Below are 16,692 nucleotides of genomic sequence, written 5' to 3'. Positions count from 1 at the left end.
TTCACCTAAATACAGTATATGGTCAGAGTCATAGCTGCTGAGATTTTCATCTAATTCAGGATAAGATCTGGTCTGGTTGTTTATATTTTTTACATTTTATTCCACAAGAACAGAATGTAGGACGTTTACTCATTGAAGATAACAAATATTATTTTCAATAATAAAGAATACTTACAACTGAGTTGTCCAGTATATTTATTACATTAAATATATATAAGCCTGCGGCGCTAATAAGAACCACAATAGATAATCAATAATCAAAAATGAGGTGTAAAACATATAGCAGCTGAACACAAAAACCTGATACTAGGTAATCAACAATAAATACATAAAAGTGCAGCGCTTAAAAAGTTACAAATAATTACAATTTTCCTGTCACTGGTAAATGGTTTGCCTCAACCCTCTAAATCAGTGGTTCTTAACCTGGGTTCGATCGAACCCCAGGGGTTCGGTGAGTCAGTCTCGCGGGTTCGCGAGAAGACTCACACCCTACTCATATGATTCGTGCAGTAAATATTCATTATTATGTTTTTGTTTTTGTGTGAAAATCATGTTTTAATGGTTTTGTTCTTTGTTCTTAACGGTTTTGTTCATTTTGTGCACCTATATATAAATATATACCTAAATATATACCTATGTTTTGAATTTTAAAAATCATATTTTATTTTTCCAATTAAGAAGGGTTCGGTGAATGCGCATATGAAACTGGTGGGGTTCAGTACCTCCAACAAGGTTAAGAACCACTGCTCTAAATGCTACAGCTTTAGGATAGCTTGTTCTGTTGAAAAAGATCAGACATACTGGCAGGATCACCAGGTGAGAATAGAAGAAAGAAAGCCTAAAAAAGAAAACTCAAGCAGCCATCACATCTAAGAATTGTTTTCCACTAAGAGTCCAAGACTTATGGCTTAGCTGAATGGTTTAGCTACCCTAATTAAGGTCCATTGTATGGAAGATCCTTATCTGCTGTTTTGGTGATATATATATATGGTGATATATATATATGGAGGAGGATTCCAGTGACCAGCTTTCTGGATTGTTTAACAAAGCGTGATTGATCACTCTTAACAGGGGGTCATGCCTTTCTGGTAAGCCTTCTGTAGTAGTGGTTGGTGACACAACAACTGTCCTTGGATTTCTTTTGTTTCATCTCAGCCTCTGGGACTTATTCTTTTATTTCTGGATGTAGTATTTTTTTGACACATTTTTTCACTGTTATGATTATTTGTTACTTTTTAAGCGCTGCACTTTTATGTATATATTTATTGCATTATCAACACACTGTTCAATGTTTATGTGCTTTAAGGCCTAGTTTACACTCGCGTCAAGGGACCGTGAAAATTGGTGGTTGAGCCGTGGTTTTACTGCCCCCTAACCAGTCCCCCAACCCAAAATGAAGGGGGTTGTACACCTACTTCAGCTGTGGCAAATATTATATCCTCTAATGCATTCACCAGGTTGTAGTGCCACCGAATGCAACCTATTTAAGTGAATAGCACTGGGCCGCAAACATCTTGGCTCGGTGGTGTGCAGGGTTAAAACTGGTGGTGAAGAGGTGACATATCTCCTTCCATTTGCATATAAATGCCTTCTGTAAAGCAATCCACTGTGGATTGCTTTTCAGAGGAGTAGCAAGGGCAGCCACAAATGTAAACAAGCCCTTAAACAGACAATTTAAATCTAATTTAAAATACATAATTGCCTACTTCTTTCAATTATAAACAGTTAATATTTGGTATGAAAAAACAAGAATTAGAAAAACTATTTACACAAAACTTTGGTTAGAATACATACACAAAAATTACAAATGTATCACACCCTTCATTGAGATTATGTCACGGTGCATGGATGGATCCTTGTTTCATCTAGTGAAGGTTCATTCACATGGCCATCGGACTTTCATTTCTTGCCACTTCCCCCCAGTGCAAGTATTACAATCAAACCAACAACCAGCAACAACATTGCAATAGATAACAGAACTGTAATCACAACCATTCCTCCACTGCGAGCAAAAGCAGTAGGTGGGGAATTCCCCTCTGTAATAAGAGAAAAGAAAGGCACAGAAGATGATTTTTGTAGGCATGTATGCTGGTTATACAATTAATTAATATAATACAAGATAGGCTGATATACAGAAATATCACTTATAAGAATGCACAAGATATATAGGGCAGCACCGTGGCTTAATGGTCAGCACTGCCATGCAACTCTGGAGTTTCCTGTCAGACACTGTCTGCATGGAGTTTACATGTTCTCCCTGTGAGTAAATTATATATATATATATATATATATATATATATATAGTCAGGTCCATAAATATTGGGACATCGACACAATTCTAACATTTTTGGCTCTATACACCACCACAATGGATTTTGCTATCTCTCTGATGGGTTTGTTTGTTTTTTTCAGCCTAATGATGGCTTGCTTCACTGATAGTGACAGCTCTTTGGATCTCATCTTGAGAGTTGACAGCAACAGATTCCAAATGCAAATAGCACACTTGAAATGAACTCTGGACCTTTTATCTGCTCATTATAATTGGGATAATGAGGGAATAACACACACCTGGCCATGGAACAGCTGAGAAGCCAATTGTCCCATTACTTTTGGTCCCTTAACAAGTGGGAGGCACATATGAAAACTGTTGTAATTCCTACACCGTTCACCTGATTTGGATGTAAATACCCTCAAATTAAAGCTGACAGTCTGCAGTTAAAGCACATCTTGTTTGTTTCATTTCAAATCCATTGTGGTGGTGTATAGAGCCAAAAATGTTAGAATTGTGTCGATGTCCCAATATTTATGGACCTGACTGTATATCAATCATAATGATAATTCTCTATCCATTAACTTTCTATACACTTCTTTTAATTTAAGGTAAACCTGTAGAAGGCATTGAAGAGGATACATGGTACCTCAAGGTATGGAGTAGTGTGTAGCTCTTTCTATGTGGTAATGTGCCATTTCCCAAGAACCTGAATTCTTGAAATGGGGAGAATCCATGGCCCTGTGCAGGCAAAGCCTTGAGCAAAATATAAGTTACACAGGGTGACTTCTCTTTCTACTGGCAGCCAAACAGAACAGCAAGGGAACAGAGGAAAGGTGATGTGATGCCAGGAGTGGAGGTACATTAGGTAATGGACTACATTGCTTGCTGTAACTCTGCCTATATTAGTGGTAGACTGGGGTTTTCTGAGTGAACATGTCAGTGCTGCCATTGAGAAATTCAGGACAGCCCTGCTGATAAATGTTAAGGGGATCTGAGGAAGAACACATACTTATCTCTTCAGAGGGTACCTTTATACTGTATGTTACTTGGGTAAGTACATTTTATTTTACATACAGGCAAGACATTTTATCAAAACGGATTACCAAGACCAAGGTGTTCTTTAAAATACATTTATTTGATAAAGTTACATTTATCAACAAACTTATAGAATTAGGGGGCAGGGTAGGAAGCAGTCATGAACACCTAAATGAAATAGTTACAACCTCTATACCTACATGCACCTATATACACATATACTGTATGATATATGAATACAGAGCCTTGAAAAATACATTTTCCACATTTCGTCATGTTACAACCAAAAACGTAAATGTAATTTATTGAGATTTTATGTGATAGACCAACACAAAATGATACATGATTGTGCCATTTTGAAGTGGAATGAAAATGATAAATGTTTTTCAAAATTGTTTACAAATAAATATCTGAAAAGTGTGGTGTGCATTTTTATTCAGCCCCCTTTACTCTGATACCCCTAACTAAAATCTAATGGAGCCAATTGACTTCAAAAGTCACCTAATTAGTAAATATACTCCACCTGTGTGTAATTTAATCTCAGTATAAATACAGCTGTTCTGTGAAGCCCTCAGATGTTTGTTAGAGAAGATTAGTGAACAAACAGCATCATGAAAGCCAAGGATCACCCAGACAGATCAGGGATAAAGTTGTGGATAAGTTTAAAGTAGGGTTAGGTTATTAAAAAAATAGCCCAAGCTTTGAACATCTCACAAGCACTATTCAATCCATCATCTGAAAATGGAAAGAGTATGGCACAACTGCAAACCTACCAAAACATGGCCATCCACCTAAACTGACAGTCCAGGTAAGGAGAGCATTAATCAAAGAAGCAGCCAAGAGGCCCATGGTAACTCTGGAGGAGCTGCAGAGATCCACAGCTCAGGTGGGAGAATCTGTCCACAGGACAACTATTAGTCGTGCACTCTACAAATCTGGCCTTTATAGAAGAGTGGCAATAAGAAAGCCATTGTTGAAAGAAAGCCATAAGAATTCCCATTTTCAGTTTGTGAGAAGCCATGTGGGGGACACAGAAAATGTGGAAGAAGGTGCTCTGGTCAGATGAGACCAAAAGTGAACTTTTTGGCCTAAAAGCAAAACGCTATGCGTGGCAAAAAACTAACACTGCACATCATCCTGAATACACCATCCCCACCGTGAAACATGGTGGTGGCAGCATCATGTTGTGGGGATGCTTTTCTTCAGCAGGGACAGGGAAGCTGGTCAGAGTTTATGGGAAAATGGATGGAGCCACAAACAGGGCAATCTTAAAAGAAAGCCTGTTAGAGTCTGCAAAAGACATGAGACAGGAGCGGAGGTTCCCAGCAGGACAATGACCTTGAACATACAGCCAGAGCTACAATGGAATGGTTTAGATCAAATCATATTCATGTGTTAGAATGGCTCAGTCAAAGTCCAGACCTAAATCCAATTGAGAATCTGTATCAAGACCTGAAAATTGCTGTTGACAGGCGCTCTCCATCCAATCTGACAGAGGTTGAGCTATTTTGCAAAGAAGAATGGGCAAAAATGTCACTCTGTAGATCTGCAAAGCTGGTAGAGACATCCCCAAAAAGACTTGCAGCTGTAATTGCAGCAAAAGGTGGTTATAAAAAGTATTGACTCAGGGGGGCTGAATAGAAATGCATGCCACACTTTTCAGATATTTATTTGTAAAACATTTTGAAAACCATTTATCATTTTTCTTCCACTTCGCAATTATGTGCCACTTTGTGTTGGTCTATCACATAAAATCCCAATAAAATACATTTATGTTTTTGGTTGTAACATGAAAAAATGTGGAAAATTTCAAGGGATATGAATACTTTTTCAAGGGACTGTATGTACCTTGATGGTGAGGACAGAAATGGGAAGGGGGAGGCTAGAATAGGGTGAGATTAATGTGTTGTACTTACGAGCAGTTGTACTAAAATTAACTCTGGTAAAGTTCATCTGGTTGATCACATAATATGCCCTGAAACAAGACAGATTGCATTTAGTACCTTCATTTTTTGAAATGTTGCTGTTTTAGTCATGCATTACTGTATATTTCTGTTATATTTTTTAGGATCAAATTATATTCTGTTCTCTTATGCAGTCTAGGGACAAGGTCTTCTGGCACCCAAGACCTCAACTCCAAAGTGAAAAGAAGGGTACTTGCACATACAGATGTACATTCCCTAGGGTTACCAGTGCTTGCTTTGTCTACCAGGAGTGGTGGCAGTGCATCTGATACAGAATGGGTGGTAAACGGGAAGGAAAGAGTTATGCTCCAGTTGTGCCCCCCCCCCCCAAAAAAAAAGCACCTGAGATGGGTGCCTCTCCTACTACTCTCACTACTGCTCCTGGAAAAGGTTTCTCTCTACATTCACTAGGACTCCAGTATAGAATTCCCTGCCTTCGTTCCTGGCCTGAGCCTCAGGGCAAAGGAAGAAAGGTGGGTATAAGCAGCTGGTCCTGGCAAGTTAAAAGTGAATCTGTTGCCTTTGTCCTACATAGACATTGTACAGATTCACTTTAAGGAGAAGTTTATTAAAGTGGACCTTGCACCCAAAAGTGCAATGTCTGCTTATTTAATACTAGCTCCCCCCCAATACCAAAATGCCATAATCCACTGTACAACAAAAGAAACCCATAAACATAAATTAAAAGGTTGTAGGTTGTGCCATGGTGTCCTTCCAGTGAGATCATGCTGAATGCTGAGGATCCAAAATCTTATTGTTCTGTGCACCTTCTCACATGATTTGGAATACACAGCTTTCCAAGGATTTCACTAGAAAAAATATGATGTCACTCTGTCCTCTGCTGAATTTGGTTTAAAGGAAGTATGTTTTTCAACCTTTCTTGATGGAGTTTTTTTCCCCCCACAGTGGATTGCAGTGTTTTGTCATGAAGGGTGACCTTTGGGTGCAAGGCATGTTTAAAAGTGCGGTAAATCTCATTTTAATGCTAACATCACTCAAACATCTGCCATAGCAGGTATAGATTCTATTTTAGATTTAGGTTTTACAGTATAGCCTATCATTCTATATCATTAGGTACTTGCACATGCTACTGATGCATGCACATCAGACGTTCAAGGAAAAAGAAATGCTAGGATAGACTGCATAGCACTTGCGCTTATTTGCGCATATGCGTACACATGCATAAAAATTCTTCTATCCTTATTTTGTTCAAGGGAGTGTGGTCTACACATGTGCACATGCAGAAAAATACTGATCCGCAAATTTATGTTTTTTTTAACTGATCTATACATAGCTCAAGTATACACACCTGTGTGTACAGGCTCATTAAAAGCTGCATTTAAAAAAAAAAATTAAAAAGCCTGAATGCTTAAAAACATGGCTCTTTTAGGAGTCAACGTGCAAGAGGCCTTAAAGTACATAGAAAGGCTCCTGAGATGCAGTCTAAACAGGTTGCAATCCAGTTACTATGCAAGAGCCTCATAAATTAAAACAAAGAAACTGAGCCAGCAAATTCCTCCTTCATTTGTGTCTCACATGCCCCCCCCCCCCAAGACACTGCTCTGAATTCAACAACCAGTTGTGTACTGTTGTCCCTCATCACAGAAAGCTGCATTATCTAGACTTTACTGGCAGGATCAACAGCTTTTTGTGAGTTCTTACAGTGGGATAATGGAAAATGGAAAGTGCTGATATCCCAACAGTTAAGTGCTACAACAGATTTTTTATACTGAGAGGCCATAGTTGTAGTTTAGAAGATAATACAGATGCATCACATTTTTACTTCTTTATATAATTTCTAGTTCTTGATAGAAATGGTCATGTCTATACATATCAATAGAGAAAGAAAGGAATATTCAAATCTAAAACAGCAATTGAACTCACGAGTATTGGGTGCCTGCGGTCAGGTTTGTAACTTGGTAACCCACATTGACGGTCTCTGTGTTGCCAGACAGTTGGTTGTTAATCACAACAAGGTCACGTTTCAGGCGGCACTGTGGTGTCGTAAAATTAAAAGCTGCAAAAAATGTGTATGAAATATTTTTAATTTAGTATTGTTAAAATAGGAGGTCAGATAAAAAAAAAGAAAAAAAAAAAAGAAAACAATCACGCCCTCTAATTACAGTGGGTGATACACTAGCACTAATAATACTAACGCAGTAAATAAAAAAAAAGAACATAAATAATCAGCAAATATAATTCCACATTTTGTAGATCAGTCATACACAGCCTGATATTTCCAGGAAAATGACAGGGCTGGTCCAAATGACTGATTGCAGGAGTTACCAGGTAAGTGGCAGTAAGTCTACAAGTGACAAATGCTTACTATGGCAATATTGTAATATGATAAAATATATATCCTTTTCACATTATTTCAATGATAATTTTCAAAAAGTAAAAGAAGCAAAAAATCAGATAGGAATCCTGTACTTAGAGAAGTATGTACAGTAGGTTGCCATTGCAGACCTCGTCTTCGGAAAATACTATTTTCCAAGCTGCAATTCCGAGCCATTGATTCCACACTTTTTAAATTGCCCACCTTGTCAGGATCTAGATCACCTTCTCGTGTCACTGTGCATCCCCGAGAAATAGGTGGTAGTTCCAGAGTCCACCAGTGGGTGTCTGGGATGGTATTTAGGTCTTTCCTTATTAGTGCCTCTCACTCCAGTGTTTTGTTTGCTGCCCAATACTGCTAGCCCCTATCCTGTTCCTACTCCTGTTCCTGCCCTGTACCCTGATGCTTTGTACCTGCTCTCCCTTGTTCCTGATCCCAGTTTTTGTTCCCCCTTCCCATCTGCTCCCTGCACCCCCAGTTTCCTTGCTTTTCTGTGTTCCTTATTTTGTATATAGTTAGTTGTTAGTAAAGCTGGCTACACATTATACATTTTTTTTGTTCAATTTCCTTTGGATTTACCAAAACCTAAACACTTTCAAATTGTATGCAATCAAGCAGGCACTTGAGCTATATAGTTAAAGGTAAATCTAAAGGAAATTGAGCAAGAAAATATGTGTAGCTAGCTTTAGGCTTTCTGTTTTTTAGGTTGTTTAGTTAAGTAATTTGTCACTGGGTTTTTGGTTCACTTATATTTTTATGTTTGCTGTGTGCTGGTGTTTTGATAGATTTTGATTCACTGTAAATAAATCTCACTTAAAGTGTTACGAAACCCCGGACCCCGCATTCACTATATCTGGTCTCCCACAGTCCACAGAACATTGAAATGCAATTATTTTAGTAAATATAAACTGCTAAATACCTTTTTTCATCAGCAGTATCTAGAAGTATTTTGACTTCTATCAGTGTCCAGCAGAGCACATGTTAAAACTTGTAGGAGGAGTTTTCATTCTGCTCTGACTGTCCTATGAGGATGCAGGATCCCTATCCCTCTGTCTGGACAGTGCTGATTGGCCCTGTGTTGATCACATGCACTCTCGCAAAGAAAAAAAAAACCTTTCTAGCAATACACACTAAACTGAGCATGTGCAGAATGACTCCTAGGGCTCTGTACTATCAGCAGATGGACTGGGGACAGTAGAAAAAGGGGAAGATTAGAGAAGACAGGATCAAACAGCCTTTTTACACAATACAGATGATTAACCCCTTAGGTTCCACAGTGAGTATAACAAGCATGCTTTACTGCATATACAGACTGATCTTACTGTTGTGGGTTTAGTAACACTTTAAAGCATATACAGTTTCCTGTGTGTAGCCACACAGATCTGGCCATCCCTGCTGCTGATTCCTGACACACCTTTATCAAGTATGTATAGTGGAATTTCGACTCTCACTCATAACCACATATAACCACATGCGTGTTTCAGTTCCATGAACAAAAAAATAATAAAGTCAGAAGTCCACCAAGACAGCTAAAAAGCTAGTATTTTCAGGAGCTTAGTAATGGCAGCTCATTTATTTCTCCCAGTACGTTTCCTTTAGGATCTACATAATATACTTACATATAGTTTTGCCACCTTCGATATAAAGATTCGCTGGCTGCATTGAATATTGACATGCGCTAGGAAATGCTATAATTACAGAGGTGCTCAAAGGATTTGCAACAATGTCAGTTGCTAGTTTAGTGTCAGTGTTTTCTGAAAAGAAGAGGAAAAAAATATTAATGTACTTCCAATGATCTTTCACCTAAAGAGCTGACAGTTTACAGTTTAACTTTCTTGACAGTTGAAAAGAATATTTTGTTAGACCATGTACACAAGTACCAAAAAGGAGACCTGATCACTCACCAGTACTTGGCATACCCAGACTATATTCTAAATACGTAGACTCAGCAAAGCACACTATCCTCCTGCATTTTCTGTACTATGGTGTGCACAAGTGCGGATACTCTTTCACATACCAGATACCAGAGCAGTCCTTAGACCCAACATGGGAGATGTCTACTGCCTGCTGAGATGCCTTAAAAAGGAACCTTACACCCCAGTTTTTTTTAACCGAACCCTCACCTGTTATGATGTCTTGTCTCCATTTCACATACTCACCCATTCAGCAGATCCAGTGTTGACCTGCTGAGATTCACTGTTCTGGGGTGACAGCCCAGGTTCCATGCTGCCATCTTGGTCCTACTTACCGATTACTGGCTGGCATTTCTGATTTCAGGAAGCTGGCCCAGAGTGACGCACACCAACTCCCCCTTACTTTTTCAGCCTCCTGGGATATGTAACGGGGATATCTCAGGAGGCTGTGGAAAAACAGACAGGTCATTCTGTCCCACATGAGAATGGTGGTAGGGCCAAGGGAAAAACTTTAAAATAAAGGAAACTAAGCAAAAAAGAAAAATATTATTTGAGGGTTATATTGGGGAGCTGGGAAGGAGTGCAGGGAATTAAAGTCACTCGGATAAAAAAAATGCATCTCAAGCCAAACCTTTTTCCTTATTTTTGGATAGTAGGGAAAAAGTAGAACTTCCATCAATTTTTTTTTGCTCTTTGTGGCCCCATGGGGTTTATTTCCCTTTAGTTCCAGTCCCAGTGACACATCACCAAGACAGAAAATGTGCACAAAGGAAACAGCTTAATACAAAAAAACTCTTTTTAGTGGAGTGAAGGAAGGCTTGAATTCCCAACAGTTTTTATATTGTAAGTGTCCCTGCTGAATTTTTGCTCTAATTTCCTTTCTGAGTGATAACAAAGGAGGTGAAAACAATTCACAAAGCCACAGATAATAATAAATAGCCTACAAAGGTTTTAATCCTCCCTACAAAATAAAAAAAAGGTTTTTTTTGGAGTTAGACTTAAAGTCCAGATGGAGAAAGAACTAATATCATGCCTAGTTTTTATTCAGCCCAAGCATATATTATTTCATTACGTGGCCAGTATAACTTAAAGTGACACTAAACTCTGGTTTAAAAAAATCTATTCAAGTATGTATTCTTAACTAAAAAGTCATTTTGTATTCTAGCTCAGCCTCCTCCAAATCTCAGAATTTTTCCTTTTTTTTGCTGCTCTAACTTCCTGTTAGAGGGTGGCTACATTAGTTCTCGGTAGTTTCACTGTATTTAATGTAGTCACCCTCTCTTTCTCACTTGCAAGATGAACTAGGGATTATGTAGTGTGTAGGGACGTGTAGTGTGCATAGAACAGAGCACATGACCACACCTAACATGCACTGCTTGTTCCAAACAAACAGAAGAGAGTGCGAGTCCTCATGCACACTGGACGTTTTTACAGCTGCTGTTTTTGGCTTTTGATGGGTTTTTTTCTACAGCCAGTAAATTCCCCAGCATGTTATCCTATGTGTCCATGCTGGAAAACCCCCCCAGAACTAGTGGGTTTCTAGAGGAGTTTTTAGCTGTAAAAACACTCTGACACTGAAAAAAGCATAAAAACGCGGTAAATTGCTGCAAACCAGCGTTTTTGGATTTTTTTTGACCAAAAAGAAAGCTAAAAAAACACAAACGTGAAGAAACACTGCTAAACGCTAATACAAAAACACTAAAAACTGCTGAAAAACTCACGTTTTTAACATGACTTTACACAGCTAATGTTACCAGCATTATTAAAACGCCCCGTGTGCATGGAGCTTAAAAGGAAAGGTTTATGAGCTCACCAAGAAGGTAAAAACAGTTTAATGAAAAATAGAATACAGGGCCAAGTAGTAGATGCATATAGATTAAATTTAGAGAATAAGAACCTCATTTAGTGTCACTGTAAGTCTACACAGACCAGGTTAATTATTACAAGGACAGTATTGTATTTTATGTTCACAACCAGAATATCAAGCGGTAAAGTGATTAGATAAGAAGTATACACTAATAATTCAAATCGATCTGAAGCATAGATGTAAAATTGCAAAATACATTTAGGCCTCATGTACATGGGGTGTCTGAACAAACCCTGCTGAACACCAGAACTTTTAAACTAGAAAAACGCTCTAAAAGCCGTATATTACATGTGCCTTTTTGGCATTTAGAATATAAACATAAATACATTCTACTGGCCAGGATAATAAATTAACATTAACACTCAACTAGCATGTGCTTAGCCATATGTAGTACAGTGGCTAAATGATTAGCAGTTCTGCCTGGCAATACTGGTGTCGTTGGTTTGAATCCCAACCACAACAACACCTGCCTGGATTTTACATGTTCTCCCTGTGACTGTGTGGGTTTCCTCCCACATTTTAAAGACATGTTGGTAGGTTAATTGGCTCCTGTCTAAATTGAACCTAGTATGTGTATGTATGAATGTGAGTTAGGGACCTTCGATTGTACGCCGCTTAAAGATTAGGGACTGATGTGAATGTACAATATATATGTAAAGCGCTGTGTAAATTGACGGCGCTATATAAGTACCTGTTAAGTTTTGCTTATTTTATTCTGCAAAAAAAGATAAATAAAATATATTCCTTATTTAATTAGATCTCACATTTAAAACAGAGTATCTGTGAAATCGCAAAAATATATGATAGTTTTTAGGATGCTACACTGTCAACATACTATTTTCTGTAGTCAGTTTCATGTGTACAAAAGGCAATACAAACTAAACATAATGCCCTTAATTTATTAAGGAGACGAGCATCTTAATTTTTAAAGTGAATTTTCACTTTACAAATACATTTTCACCAGTCTTAGTGGAGGAGGACAAACAGTAAAAATTCACTTTGCAAAGGATACCTAACCATGTGCAAGGACAATTTACAAAATCTGGAGTTTTCCTCGTAGATGACTGGAGTCAGCACCTTACCCCATTCACTAAGGCCCCATTCACATCTAGTGATTTAGGATCTTCTTTAGAGCGTCAACCTTTGCGCAGTGCGGACTGCCGTGCAACAATTGTGGTAAAACTGCACCACATTTTAGGTGTCATTAAAAATGAATGGCACACAAACATGCATGGTGCACTTTGCCAGCAATGCAGTGCGATTTGGAATCATGGGCAGAATTGCAGTGCTTCCACCCATGATTCCAAGTCACTAAATGTGCACTAAGTAGAAATTCACCACAAAACCAAATAAATGAAATCAAATGAATAAATAATATATGATTGAACATGCTCTACTCATGTAACTACAGTAAAGGGGACATCTATAAAAAAAACTGAAATGTTGAAACTTACGGCCATAAGAGGTAGAGATAAGCAGGAGAAAAACAGAAAGCCCCAGAAGCTGCATGTTGACTCGAGGCAATTCCACCTGTTACTAGTGTGCCTATACAGTGACAAGCCAAATAATGAGTTTCACCTTTCCTGGACGGACCAATCAAGATGTAGCGGGGGGGGGGGGGGGGTAAAGAATGTGGACATGCTGGAAATTCTCATCTACAAACACACCCTGACCTGAAAGACTGTACCCTCTCCTGCATAACTTGGTTCCCCTACAACCTTTATCGCTTTCCAGATTTGTTATTTTAAGAGTATCGATGAAAGATAAAAACACAGTTCAGCTACGTGACCCTTGAGGAGCATTACTGGACTAGTATTAATATTCTGTATTTGTGTCAAGGCAGCCCATTGGGTTTGAACGTACTCTCAATTGAAAATGTGAAAATCAGAGCCATACATGTACATTGTGGTTCAGTGCAGCACAGGTGCGTTTCAGGCTATTGTGCTTGCATGTTGGGCACCATTGTAAATCCATAGCACTGCAATGACGCACATCACATTGTGTTCTATCATGCATGTGTAACCATGTATTATTGCAATGTACAGACATGAGGCCTTGTCATATACAAATGAACCTAAACCTAAAGCAGACCTTCACTCTTTAAAACATCTTCCTCCCATATGCTTCCTCCCTCTTCAACAATTGCAGAAAAAAAATTTTCTAATAGGAAATACAGTTTTATATTTTTTTTCTCTTCCTGAATCCTCACCTAGGCAATAATGACGTTGTATGGCCTCCCACTGCCTCTTGGAATGTCTAAATTACAATGTTTCAATTATGAGGTTCTAAGCAGACACATCGTGGGTCTCTACAAAGTCCCATAGACTTTTCTGTGCATGCACAAGTGCCCTGCATTCCCTGTGCATGCACACATATGCTCTAGGTCCCTGCCAGGGAGATCCCTGAGTTTACCCATGGTCGTGCGAACATACCACAGGTTTCTGCCAGGTCTATGGGACCCGACAGAGACTCACGGTGTGTCTGCTCAAAAAAACATACTAGTGCTTGAAGCTAAGCTATATTTTATTTGCATTCAAAGTTTGTTGCTCCTACTATACCATCTTGAAAGGGGATTCCATGTATGAGGTAGTATCAAAAAGTTTCAAGACTAGTTATGTAACATGCCAACAGATGGCAGCACAAGGCTGCACACACAGTGACATATGTGTACATCGGGAGCTGTGCAACTGGTGCTATTCTGACCACGTGTGTTACCACATCTGCTATTTCATCATGGACAGCAAGTTAGAACAAAGAGCAAATGGGAAATTCTGTGTGAAACCCGTAACCCAATGTTGTGAATTGTTTTCCGATGATCATCATGCACAAGTTGCCAAAGGGTTTCAACATTTTCAGGGGTTGAGCTCATTGAAGGTCTTCCTGATCTCTTGTCATCTTCCAGTGATGTTCTTCTGCTCTTGAAGCGCACTTGCCACTCAAAACACCTTAAACGACTTATTGCAGCATTGCTGTAAAAACTTGCCAGATCATATCAAACGTTTCTGTGGCAGATTTGCCCGGTTTCATGCAGAATTTCACATTTACTCTTTTTTCTAACTTGCTGTCCATGGTGAAATAACAGACGTGGTAACGCAAGTGGTCAGAATAGCACCAGTTGTACAGATCCCGATGTACACAGGATGATGTCTTTTGGTACACTGACTTATGAAGGTCAGTGCTCCCTATGACTCCGCATGTAGCCTTGTGCTGCCATCTGTTGGCGTGTTACAAATCTAGTCTAGAAATTTTTTGATACCAACTCGTACATGGAATCCCCTTTCAAGATGGTATCATATGAGCACAAAACTTTGAATGCAAAGAAAACATTGCTTAGCTTCAAGCACTAGCATGTTTTTTTTTATATTTAGACAGTTGTTAGGGATATATAATTTAATTTTAGCTGGTTAGAGTGAAATTCCTCTTTAGAATTTGATTTTTTTAAAGCATAAACTTTGATATATGTAGATGTAAACCTTAGGTGAATGACAGTTTTCTAAAGTATTGTTTATCGTCTTCTTCTACCTTTTTTCATCCATTGCTGCAGCTCAGTGCTGCTGATCTCCCACAGTCTCTTTACAGCCACTTCCTGTCTACTTGCATGTGCTCCAGCGATGACACCATGGCATTTCTCGGGGCAGGTTTCCTGATGATGACAACAGTGGACCATGCCTGTGTAATGTGTGTTGCAGTCTCCATTGGAAGTAAGTGCAAGAGCATATTTAGGAGACAAGGACAGAACGTTGACACCCTAAAGCAGGACCTTCATGGCAGGATCACCAGATTATTTTGAATAAAAACTACAGATTTAGAGGTATTGTGAATGACTTTTGAAAGTACATATCCTTGTTACTTCTGATACAAGTTTTTAGTGATTGGTTTTAAATGCAGTTTAATTAATACTTTCATCTAATTAGAGGCGTTGCCAACACAGATCATTTTCAGTAGCTCAGTTCTGCTACTAAAATCTCATGAGAAAGAAAGATCTATTTTTTTGGCCATGCAGGACATTCATTTTAATCCTCCCTCTTCAGCACATACTCCCCCCCCCCCCCCATCTGTTACGGTGCTGGGAGCCGGAGATGCCACCATGCGTAAACTCTGACTTCTGTATACTGTAATTTAAGCTGGCCATAGATGGATCGAACTTCGGCTGGTACAGCAGGGGCGGCTGAATTTCAATCCATCCAAAATAATGGTATTCCTTAGATATGGTGGCTGCATTACGTTTTGTTTTTAGGCTCTTTTTCCTTTATTTTCACCTGTAATCCTGCCAGTAAGTCTGTTGTTTTTCAACAGAACATGCTGTCCTGCAAATGTAACAGTTAGAAGGTTATGACAAAGCATTTAACACTGACAGGGGCGCTTACAATGATCAGCTTTTATTTATGTAAAGCCTTTAACCCTAGAAGAAAAAAGTGTGAGCTGGAGTTTGGTTTAGAGGAGAGGAGAGGAGAAGAGAGGAGAGGGCGTTTCTGTGGTTCCTTGAGTGCATTTGTCTGCAGGGGATGGCTGGGACTGGTATATCAAAGGAAGATAGTCAGTCAGACATACAGATAGGTCATTTCAGGCTGCAGGCAGAGAAATGGTCAGAACACAGGCAAAGGATTGGTTCATGCAACAGATGAAATCTTGTCGATAAATAGGCCAGGGTCAGGCAACACTGCACTGGTGTGGTAGTGATCAGGAACATTGTTGCTGACTGCACTGGTCTGGTGACACTGGGTAATAGTGTAGCAGCATAACATCCTGTCACCAGAGCAGTGCAGTGGTACCAAAGTAACACTGCACTACTCTAGGGAAGTGATTGGGATTTTTTTTGTACTATGACCACTTATACAGCCTATCACACTGTTATAAGCTGTGACTGGCTACAGCTATCACATGGTACAGGGAGACAGTGTCTGGCCCTGTACCATGTGATCACTGTGACCAATCACAGAGCTCACAATAGTTCTGAATGGCTGCATGAATGGCAGCCATCTTTACTACTGGGCATGTGATCGTTGTGATTGGTCACAGTAATCACGTGGTACCAGTGCAGAGCACCGCCACTCAGTACCTTGATCAGTGATCCGCTGCAGGAGGCACAGATCTGGGAGGATGAACCGGCACATTCCCCTAGATCGGGTGTCGGCAACCCGCGGCTCCGGAGCCGCATGCGGCTCTTTTTCACCTTTCCTGCGGCTCCGGAGCACACTGCCCACCAGGTGACAGGCAATAGGGTCGGCAAGCCGCGGCTCTTTTAATGTAGATCTTCTGTGTGCCGGGCGCCCGCTGGCAAACATTGGCTGTCAGGATGTAGGCAG

General features: G+C 39.5%; 1 protein-coding gene across 2 annotated transcripts; it reads right to left on the bottom strand.

Moving 5' to 3' along the window:
- Nucleotides 1-178: 178 nt before the first annotated feature.
- On the bottom strand, nucleotides 179-12,964 carry UPK2 (uroplakin 2). 2 transcript variants are annotated; one of them, XR_016311721.1, is made up of 6 exons: nucleotides 12,841-12,964; nucleotides 9,226-9,360; nucleotides 7,156-7,288; nucleotides 5,224-5,282; nucleotides 1,471-2,036; nucleotides 179-1,420 (listed from the first exon to the last, which is right to left on the bottom strand). XR_016311721.1 is itself a non-coding variant. In XM_089670207.1 (5 exons), exons 1-5 carry the CDS (start codon nucleotides 12,893-12,895, stop codon nucleotides 1,900-1,902), a joined length of 519 nt encoding a protein of 172 aa, XP_089526333.1. In that variant the 5' UTR covers nucleotides 12,896-12,964; the 3' UTR covers nucleotides 179-1,899. The 2 variants fall into 2 exon arrangements, 1 of the variants encoding a protein (XP_089526333.1); XM_089670207.1 differs by having other exon boundaries at nucleotides 179-2,036.
- Nucleotides 12,965-16,692: the final 3,728 nt, after the last annotated feature.

Source organism: Staurois parvus, unplaced genomic scaffold (assembly GCF_062004578.1).
Source record: "Staurois parvus isolate SC_StPar_1 unplaced genomic scaffold, SC_StPar_1.0 ptg000087l, whole genome shotgun sequence".
In the NCBI taxonomy this organism is placed as follows: domain Eukaryota; kingdom Metazoa; phylum Chordata; class Amphibia; order Anura; family Ranidae; genus Staurois; species Staurois parvus.
This window is presented reverse-complemented; position numbering and strand designations above follow the sequence as displayed.

Coding starts and splice junctions, on each gene's coding strand:
- UPK2 (XM_089670207.1), bottom strand. CDS start 12,895: ATGCAGCTTCTGGGGCTTTCTGTTTTTCTCCTGCTTATCTCTACCTCT. Junction 9,361..12,840: donor TATCTCTACCTCTTATGGCC/GTAAGTTTCAAC, acceptor TCTTCTTTTCAG/AAAACACTGACACTAAACTA. Junction 2,037..5,223: donor TAATTTTAGTACAACTGCTC/GTAAGTACAACA, acceptor CTCTTATTACAG/AGGGGAATTCCCCACCTACT.